The 11,085-nt window shown below is 31.5% G+C and overlaps 1 protein-coding gene across 1 annotated transcript; it reads left to right on the top strand.

Moving 5' to 3' along the window:
* The first annotated feature begins 4,799 nt into the window (after positions 1 to 4,799).
* Positions 4,800 to 10,872, top strand: LOC126846944 (uncharacterized). Its single transcript, XM_050586854.1, has 4 exons — positions 4,800 to 4,922; positions 8,308 to 8,706; positions 8,804 to 8,964; positions 9,070 to 10,872. The coding sequence occupies exons 1-4, from the start codon at positions 4,827 to 4,829 to the stop codon at positions 9,545 to 9,547; spliced, it is 1,134 nt and encodes a 377-aa protein (XP_050442811.1). The 5' UTR covers positions 4,800 to 4,826; the 3' UTR covers positions 9,548 to 10,872.
* The last annotated feature ends 213 nt before the right edge of the window (positions 10,873 to 11,085 follow it).

An 11,085-nucleotide genomic window follows, 5' to 3' on the forward strand; every position in this document is an offset into this window, starting at 1 on the left:
GAAAATAACATTTTATTTAGAAATAAAAAACCTGTTAACCAAAAACTTTTTTTTTTTAAGAACATAAAAATTATCATAATTAAAGTATAGCATAAAAAAAAAATATAAATTATATAATGTGTAAAATTAGTTAGTCGGGTAGAAATACTTGAAACTCGGCCGGAACTAGTTAGAAAACTTACTGTGGCAGTAAACAGTAGGTATGCCGTATGAGCTAGGAAGGTACTTTAAAATTATACAACTTAGGTAATATCAAATGTGAAGTGGTAGTCGACGATGCCATTAATCGCAGCTCGAGTGCAATAATGAAAAAAAAATAATCGCAGCACATTATTAATACCTAACCACTTAAATCGTTAATTTATTACTTTTATTTTTTTTTCCATTATTTATTAGAAAAATATCTTTGAAATCTTAAAAGGTCTATTGCCCTCGAATACAATGGTCTCTCAAAACGTTTACATGCGTTGACCTCGGGACCTTGATCAAATTATACGGTCAGAGTACATTGCATTTTTTTTCTGGATCATCATCGAATGAATTACTATAAATTATACAGGTACTCGGACTTATTGTCTTTTGTCTTTGAACCCGCACACAGAATAGTATTACTTATGTCCATGATTCGTTGATCACCGTTCAAGCTGATAATATATAGTTACCGTCTACGGGTACGCTGCACTGCTAATATTATATAGGTGTCGGGTAATTGGATTCGTTTCAATTGAATTAGTTTTTATAATATAGTTTAAAGTACTTAGGCTTTTTTTTTATTATTTAATTCTTGTTCACCCGATGCTTGCTACCGGACGTATTTCATTTAATTTCCCCCAAGGTCGCATTACGAAACGCGGACTTATACTTTCATATATAAAATTAAGTAAGTACCTACCATTAACGGACTGGGTTTTTTTTGATAGGTGTTTTTCAGACTAAAGTAATTTTATACTTAAATGAAAACTGTTAAGTCGGCGAGAAATAAGAGCGACAACTGTGAAGAAAATAATGTGAACACTTTTAGAAGTAAAAAATATATTAATCAAATTTAAATTTAACAATTGGAGTTTTGTTAAACCGAAAAATTGTGTGTGTTTAAAATTTAATTTAAGCAACAATTTTGTATATTATTTAAATTTGTATTGTGTTTTCGCCGAAATACAAAATACTTATAGAAAAATTATACAACACATTTAAAAAAAACGTGACATGATTTTAAATATTAGTGAAGTAGGTACTTAATACACTGTAATGATTATAAAGGTAAAAATAGTCGGAATATGCTTGATGAAAATTGGAAATTATGTTTTCTATTTCATAAAACCATTTTAATAATTAACGATATATTAATAAAATTAACTACTTATAATGAAGCTTTCAGAGAAGCTTTATAGTATGTAAAGTTTTTTTTTGTGAAAACATTAAATGCATTTACAGATAGGTAGTAGGTACTAATTAATTATATCAATCTAATAGGTAGTACAAGTCAACAAGTTCAAATTTAGATTCTACTTGGCTAAAGTCACTGACGAAATTCAAATAAGACAAGTACCTCATAATAAGTATAACTATACAATAATCGAAAACACCAAAGAGCCTAACAAATAAAAATAGGCATGAACATTGAACTCTTTGTATGGCTAATGATATTTAAATTGAAAATAAACCGTCTTCCACTTTATATCGGTAGGTAGTTGAGTATATTTTTAACGGGTAAATCAAAGCATGTATTTTAACATATATTATATATCAACGAGCTAAACATAATTATTAATCCAATGCTGCACTTTATGTATAAAATAATATGTCAACAGGCATAATAATGTCACACGTTAGATGATTTTATACTTTGTTATTCTGTCTTTTTAATTATTTTTGATAATAATAATAATAATATTTGTTCATATGGTTTAACCTTGAGTCATAGCATAGCTGGTGTCTATCTGTATATTGTTAAGACTTAATTATTGTGGTTACGTCAACTGTGTGACAAGATATTATTGATCTTTAATTTAAAATACATTATAGATAGGTATATCAGATAAGTGTAGCATAATATTTTCTATTTATAATTATTTTACGTTCAGGGCACACAATTAAACCAAACAGTAAAAAGTAGTGTGTATAATAGTTGGTACAATTATACAAAGAACTTGGAGGTGAAGGATTTAGGAATTCAGTAATAAGTGCCTTTTGTTGTCGAATGGCGAGTGGGTTTTATTGGGTGGTATTGCTTTACAAGTGCTGATACCATTTTGATTTGTACATGCAATGTAATTAGCCATTTTTTTTTTTAAATTGGACGAGAAGCTGAGAGATGTCGATTTAAAATCTTCCAGCTTCTTAATTGTATTAAGAAAAGAATTCGTAGCCTCCTCAACTCATTTTAAATTTAGGTACACTATACGCTTAAGGCAATATCAATTTATTATTACTCTTAGGATTTTGGAATTGAAATGTTTGAAAAATTATAAGAGCAAATTCGTTTTTTCTACACTGTCCACATAGGTTTGCTTCGGAGAGTGTATGAAAGTGATTGTATGGTTAATAGATTATTACATACAAAACCAGTAGCCATGGTTAGTACATGTTTATATAGCTAATGCACGTGTATTGACCGTGATTAGTAACTATTAGTCAGTACATATACCACCTTTTCCTCTTAACTGTGCTAACGCCTTTTAAAATAATAATACAACTTAAACAAACAAATAATGTGCAAACACATCAAATACCTACTGTTTTTAAAGTAATAGCAAACACACACTGCATCATATTAGTATATTACATAATAAAAAAATGTATGTACCTATACATTTTTTACAAGTACTTTAAAATAACTAACGTACTAATTATCTATATTTGATTTATCATCAACTTGATAAACTTTAATTTTAAATATATTCCATTTTTTTTTAAATTACCTAGCTTTTTAGTATTATTAATGCCAGTGTTGTTAGTTTACTTCTATTCATCAACAGTACCCGTGCACGCGGTCTATTGTTTTAAGTCGTTGAACAGGTATAACTAGTTGATTAATAAAAGGTAGGTATGCAATAATATATATATATATATACATTATATAGTATAAAAGTGTATCGAAGAAAACTGATCCGACCCGTGAAGTACAAATTACCTTTTTTAGATTTTAATGCCCGAGCACTTAGGGGTCAACTCAGAAGCGGATACTATTGTATACCCGGAAAATATTAAATAATATATCGAGCGATGCCCCGCGGGGATTAATATTGGATTTTGGATTAATTTTGGTGATGAAAAGTATATAAGAGCTCCGGTGAACTCCTGTGAGAACCCATATTATTGGTCCTATACATTTTCTAGGTCAACTCGTGTAAACACACTAAACATAATGCAGAGCACATAATGTACTTCGACTTGATGTACACTATACAGTCTATTAAATATTAAATATAGTAATAAAAACACTTTTTTTTAACTAAAAATTATGAAATAAATAAATAAAATATTGTTTTCAAATAATTGGTTTAGTCTTAAAATAAATTAAATTGAATTAAATATTATGTCTACAAAAACCGCATAGTGCTTTAACATTTTATGGGACATTTTTTTCATTTAGATTTGTAAAATAAAATAAAATGAGTATACCCGACGAAACCTTTAAATTTACATTATGGCTAACTAATTATAGACTAATGTTATATATTATACCTTTAGGGACTAATATTCTAAGTATTTCCAACAGAAAAGTTTTTTTTTTTTGGTTTGACAAAGCGAGTTATAAAATAGTAATTTTATATTGAATGTAATAGCCGTAAATACATTTTTAAAAATAAAGTTGTTAACATTTTTTTTTTAAATAGTAGTCTTTACATTATAATTTTTTAAAGACAATATTTAAACTAAGATTTTTTTGAAACATTATGCTTACTATTAGGCGTGTGAATACGGGCCAAATACTGTATAATAATTATACAGAAGATATACTAATAAGTAACTAATAAGTATTTGACACGACTGATAGCACCAGCTTGGCAAAGCTATACATTTTAATGAGGTATGTCGACAGCGTTAAAACGTGGTCGTTTTTGTGCACTTTTTTTGTTTACGGGTTTGCTTATTCCAAAATCAATAATAATATATAGGTTATTACTTACTACTAGGTTAATGTATAAAAAAAACAAAAATTATATCAGGAATTGGTTTATAAATATCAAAATCCGTCTTAGAAGTTAGAAAATCAAAAAACATTATATTTAATAATTAACATATTTGACTTACATTAAGTATCTAAAACTTGAATGTATTTTTCAACAATCATTTTTTATCTATAAGTATTACGGCGAAAACATACAACAAAATCAGTACCTAGATGTTAAGCATATACTTAATTTTAAGTGCCAACAAACTTTCGGGTAAAATAAATATTTTTTTACTTTAAATTTGTAATTTTTATTGAACGCCTACAACTGTATAATACTATTCTAGTACTACCATTTAACCAACCTACTGTTAATACCTACTGACATTTGCAACCCTACGGATAATAATAATATGTTCTTTTATAACCAATTATTTTATTGGTAATTCATCATGTCCAAGTCATATTTTGTTTTTATTGTTACATTATACTCGCTGTACACCAAGGGCAATGTATCTCGTATTATTGTTGTTATTATTATTTTATAAGCCACCCCGGCCACACGTCGTAACGGTTAATTGTCTTAAAGTATAAGTACCGCGATGGTGAATAGACAAAACGAAAGAAACAGAATTTGATCTCTTCTCATTATGTATTACCTTAGCCTTAGCCGTTGTAATACCATGTGAACCTATATAAGGAGCAACTGATGACAGGCGGCGTTTCAGACAGTTACGGCCTGTACAAGCATCAACATCTTCAACTCGATCCTACCACAATGATTTTTCCATCCGTAGCTGTTGTAGTAAGTAGACACAATGACCATTCTAAGTTTATACAGACAATATAATATTGGCTCATTAGAATTTGTTGAAAACAATATACATTTTATTATATTAATAAAACATAGCTACTACATTTTTTTATTTTCATCAGGGTTATTACTTCAGATATCTTAGGTATGTCTTTAGAGATTAGATTTTCTAAAGTTCAGTCAATAGATTTTTCAAAAATATTCTAAATTACTGGTATATTTATTTTTAATATTACCTATTAATATAAATTTTGTGCAATTAATTGAACTGTACAGCTAAAAAAAAAAAAAATAGCGCAGATTTATTAGGTACTCTTAAAGAGTTCTTAGGGAGAATTTAGGTAAATATGAAAAATCGGTAAAGTCAATATTTTATAAATACATTTTCATAGAAATCCAACAAGGCTGAATAAAAAATTATTTACACAAAATTATTTTTTTAATTTAATAAATCGTTTTTAGAAGCTTTTTAATTAATATACTTGACCATTTGTTTGGAACGTAAGAGAGTTTTTCAAGTTTTAAAACAATATCAAATAAATAAAACTAATTATTGTATGCAATTATATCATGTTATCCTTGAGATTTGATCTAGTTTGTACGATTCAATGTCACTAAAAACATCATACGAGTAAACTTGTTATTGAAATTAAGATATCGAACTCCAGAACTAAAAGTTATCTGTTTTCATTTCAATTTCGACTTCTTTGTCATTATTTAGTTAGAATTCTTTATTTTTATTGTCCACAATTATTTAGCTGTAGTTCGCTATATATACTTAAGAAAGTCAAAAAGTAGACAAAGATCAACTTTTTCGTAGTAAAATCAACAAGAAATCTTAAAAACCACATATTTAATAATTTTTTAATTCAACAGGCTATAACAATCTAAGGTACATCGTTTTTAATAACTGAGCGAAATTCATTTTACTTAGTAGTTCATTTTACTTTACTAGTTCAGAGATCATTCGCTCAAGATACTTAAGAGGGTTAAAATGTTAACCTTTCCCTAATATAATAGAAATAAACAGTCAAAAATAGTTATACAATTGTGTGGTATTTTTTTTAATATGAAACTCTTACAAACTCCAAGTAACCATCATTGCCACTCTTTTCTTCAAAAGGGTTGGAAACTTTTCCTAAATTTTTTTCTTTTCAGCTTAATATTGTGAACATTTTAACAAGATAGATTTAAAGTGTTAGTAAACAGGGTCGACATATTTGTCAAATAATATTGCCATCATATTGATATTCCATAAACTATAGATTTTTCACTTGAAAGTGATTGTATTGTTTTTAGCCAGGAGTTATTCGTGCAATCCAGTGCAATCGTCATGACTATATCATGTTCTGTTCTCGCTGAAATGGCATTTATTTATTTTTGTTTTAATTTGATTTGATTATGAGTTTTGCGCGGAACGTATATATATATATATATATTAACCGTACATCAATTTGTAAGTCCCTGTGGCGACGTGACTTTAAACTTCTAAGCAATGCAGAGGTACATCTATACCTGCTGCACTGTTGTGAACGGCCGAAAGCCTTTCTCAACCAGGTGGGAATTTATCCAGGGGGTAGTTCATTGAACTTAATCCGAATCTAATTACATTTATTGCTTCGACGATTGGCCGCCTTTTGTATGCATACACAATGTTTATTACCCAAAATAACGCGTCGTTAATGAAAGGATAATATTACCCATTGTTGTTTTCCACTAACCTTCAACAATACCTACGTAGTAATTCCTATGTCAATAGACATCAGCTTCAATCGAGACGCATGTTGAACGCCGAACAAACATTCTTCGCATATATATATATATATATACCTATAATAATAATAATAATATTTGACTATACTGGCTATATATCCATTAAACGGCCAAGTGGTCAACAGCTGATGTATTAATATTTGCATTACACAACACAATAAAGTTGTCATAATATTTTATTATAATATATAATATTCTGTTAGCGTTGGTTATTGTACAGTGCGGTTGCGGCAGGAAAACCTAAATGGTTTTGTATTAAAGCTGGAGAAAAATAAGTGTTCGTTATTATTATCACCGTTTGTGCATGTCAAGAAAAATCGAAAGATTGCCAATCGCTTAACTTTGATTTTATGGTTACACAACGTTTGAAATATATTTTTATAACTTCAAATATTTGTCATCATCCCTCTCCCCCATCCTATGTAAAAATTTTCAGGTGAACTGGTTTAGCGGTAGAAACCCATAGCGGAACAGCGGGGATGTTAATGGAAGAAGGGATAATAATAATTGTCAAAAACTTGGGTTATACATTTTTTTATGTTTACTTATTTCCAGGTTAATCTGTACGATTTTTTATGGTTACATTTATAAGCATTTTAATAGCAGACAATGGAATTCAACAACTCGTTGAATGGTCTGATTTTAATTTTTTTTTTAGTTGACTTTTTGTAATTAAAATTTTAAAGATACCTTTTTTTTAGGGTAAGATTTCTTTAGTTGCTATAAAGCGCAGTTGATTTAGATTTTCGTTTATACATTTTTTTAAAGAAAAGTATATACCATTAGTCAATCAAAAACGAATTTGAAAAGGGAAAGATGGGGTAAAATAAGTTTTTGCTTTAGATTAGCTCGTTACCTCATTAAATTAGTTTTATCTTAACTACAAATTTAAGTTATTCTTAACTCGCAACTTAATCAATATAAGTATATATTTTAACTTATCGAAGTTAATATAAATACTAGCCTTGTGTAAAAGTTAATCATTCTCACACTCGTATTATTGCGGTCAGAAATTACATGTTTAAAATCAAAGTCTATAGTGCTCTGTCGGAAGTTTTGGTTTTTTAAAAAAAATAATAAGGTGATCGAAATCAGACTCTACGAGGCGTAAGACTTTTTCTCGTTAGATATTTTAATGATGAATAACTTCATTATTTCATAAGATATGAAAACTAAAGTGGATCAAGTGACCATTTTTTTGTAAAACGAGTTTTTGATCATAAATTATTTGTCAACGATATGTTTTTTATCTGTGTTTGTCATAAAAGTTTTCTTCGATTTTTGAAATACATTTGAAAAAATAGTGTACGGACATCAGGCATCACCATTGATTGGTTAAATCATCAATAGTCATTCACCATAAAAACACATTGGAAATACAGTTTGTATTTTGCTGTCCTGTAGAATTTGATACGATACACTTTTATCCTATCCGTTCATTACAGCTGCATTCACGTTCTCGCCGTTGTGCGAAAACAAAGATTCAGACTTAGGATTCCCATTTCCTTTGCTGCCTACACTACTGATCGATGAAAACCCAGCACTCGCTCTTAATCCAGAATCACCGTTTGTGCGTTGACCGGTGTTCTTTGTCGGTTTACAGCTGATGTCGGCGTGTGTGTTCGACCCAGCCAACGGCCAGTATGGCATGCGGTCGCATCCAATTTACATGGGAAATCCCGGACCGGCGTCGGAGCCGATTCCCGGGCCTTTCCTACCGGTTTTGCCGATTGTGCCGAGGCTGTCTCCGTACACCGTGTTCCGAATGCCACCTGTCATCAACGCCAATCCCGTGCCCATTGTGTCCAACTCATTAGCACCGGCCAAGAACCACCGTCTGGCCGACCAGTCGGAGATGTCACAGTTCCAATCGCAGGATTCCGACGGCAGATTCGTGTTCGGATTCAACACGGCCGACCAGTCCCGAGTGGAAGCCAGAAGTGCCGACGGAACGGTCCGAGGGTCATACAGTTACACTGACCCCATGGGTAAACAAGTACAGGTGTGTGTGTGTGTGTGTGTGTGTAGAACCTTACTTAGGTCGACGATTAAGGAGTCGTTGTCGATGACGGTAAAATGGTAATATGTTTTGTGTGCAGGCACAATACTGGGACACGGGAGCTGGTTTTCATATCACCGGCAACAATGTAATGTCTTCGGATTCGGGACACATTCAAGACACTCCCGAAGTGGAACAGGCGAGGAACGAACACTTGCAGCTCTACCAGCAGACATTAGCGTCGATATTCAACAACAACAAGTGAGCGTTTGCTCTTTTATTATTATTATTTTTTTTTTTATTACAGGGTCTTTAACGGTAAACCTGTTTGTTTTTTTTTTTTATTATTCTTCTCTCCGAGCACAGGTTTAACGAACAGATAAACGAGGCGGATCAATTCGAAGACGATCAACGCGATGACGGATCGCCCCCGAAGGAAGAAAACGAGCAAGTCATCGTTTCCACTGCCGAACCGTCGTCGGCGGCGGCTTCCAGTGCAGCTATTGTTGCGGATGATGAGACCGCCCAGCAGATAACCGCCACGAACTCCTCCACTGCTAATGGTAATGCTACTGCTGCTGTTTCCACTGCTACCGTTACGGCTACAACCACGACCACGACCTCCACCGAAAGGTCGGCCGTACCCAGTCAGGACGCGGATTGGACGAATCAAGAATACGACGACGACACCGTCATCGTGGATAACCCTAATCTGATGCGGATAGCCTGGAGCACCGACGGAAGTTATAGGTACGCCAAGAGGGCCGATTCCAGGGATAAGAAATCGGTGAAGATGTTCGGCGACAGATTGGTCCCGCTCAAGTCGTACGTCAAAAGAGTGTAACCGTGTCGCACGCTCGCTAAAATTGATATTATTATTATTATTATTGATGCGTATTAGGACTGTATAGTTTATTTTGTACTCGTACTCCGTTTGCCGAGAGAATAGGGTTGCGCAGAAGCAAAACAGCGTTACTAACGAATGCGCCTGCGAGGACAGGAGTAAAGCGTTTTTGTTTCTGCGCAGCCATAGTGTTCTCTCGGCGAACATAGTATTAAGTCTAGCTAGATTGTGTGTGTGTGTGTGTGTGTGTTTTTTTTTGTGTAATCACGTTTAAGTATCAAACCTACACAATGTATTTAATCATCATAATAATATTGTTAAGGATTATTGCGCTTGCTCGCGTGAGCCTTTTTTCGAGCAAGTGGAATATTCAAAATTACAATTTTTGAGAGGACGCTACACTGTACACGTTACCTGTATTTGTACTGATAAGAAGGTTTCCGTAGAAAATAAATAGAAACTCATTTCTTGAACGGATTGGTATTAACTAAAATAGCGCGTCGTTAGTTCTATTGTTATTTTTTGCTTACCAAAAAGTATAGTAAACTTTGGTTGTATAGGTCTGCGATTAATTTCCATTTGCTACTTTTAAACAGCTTTTCATTTGATTTCATTAAATATATATTCAAGTATATTTTTTTGAAAAAAGACCAGGGCGTTTTTTCCGAATTGTAATTGGTTTGCTTCTTCCGGTATTAGACGTTTTAGTGCTAATATACCTTTGAAGTAAGTATGTAATAAAATACTTTGGAGGTTACAATATGTATAAATTATTGGAAAACAAATCCGTATAGCGTTCTCATTAAAAATGTACATGATATTTTCCTAAAATTGTATTTATAATATTTTATATTCGTGGATAAGAAAATCAATATTATATATTTATTTTTAATTTTTTAATAAGTTTGTCTATTTTATTTGAAAGAAAAATATGATTGTTTAAAAAGAAGAGTGAAATACCCATTTTGTATCTTGTAAGTAACTCAGATGACACTTTGGTAATTATACATAGAGCCAAGTTTGGTAACTGTAATCAAACGGGATGGGTGTGAATTTTAAATAAAATAATTGATAGTTTTTCCACTTTAATTAAACGTTTGAAATTATTAAATTATGCTATATAATGTGCTACAAAAATAGATAAAGCACAACAATTTTTGTTCACAATTACCTCGCTTGATCTTAATATACTTAAATAATATTAGTGTATTTACTCAAAAAATGTGCACTAATGTACATACTTGCTTGCTTGTAACACATCATTTCTTTCAAAATTGCTATTATTTGAAAATATATCTTCTAGTAACTAGTAAGTACATTTCAGTAGCATACCGTTGGTAAAAATATGGCAGCTAAAATTGACGGATTCTTCAATAGTCGTGATGAGTAAATATATATTATATAATTATTTAATTGAGATAACGTTAATTATTAGCATTATCACCTGATATCGTCTGCCATAGTATGTGCGGTTAGCAATGTTAACATATTGAACCATTTTTGTAAGCATATATACTTAGGTATACATATCCATTAAC

This window comes from Adelges cooleyi, unplaced genomic scaffold (genome assembly GCF_023614345.1).
Source record: "Adelges cooleyi isolate 19-005CV unplaced genomic scaffold, UGA_ACOO_1.1 ACOO_flye_CR_arks_rails_tigmint_CR_PRNA_9, whole genome shotgun sequence".
NCBI lineage: Eukaryota > Metazoa > Arthropoda > Insecta > Hemiptera > Adelgidae > Adelges > Adelges cooleyi.

Bases quoted from the DNA above. Each gene is read 5' to 3' on its own strand.
- LOC126846944 (XM_050586854.1), top strand. From the start codon at position 4,827: ATGACAGGCGGCGTTTCAGACAGTTACGGCCTGTACAAGCATCAACAT. The intron at 4,923-8,307 runs GTAAGTAGACAC...GTCGGTTTACAG, and splicing joins TTCCATCCGTAGCTGTTGTA to CTGATGTCGGCGTGTGTGTT. The intron at 8,965-9,069 runs GTGAGCGTTTGC...CTCCGAGCACAG, and splicing joins TCGATATTCAACAACAACAA to GTTTAACGAACAGATAAACG.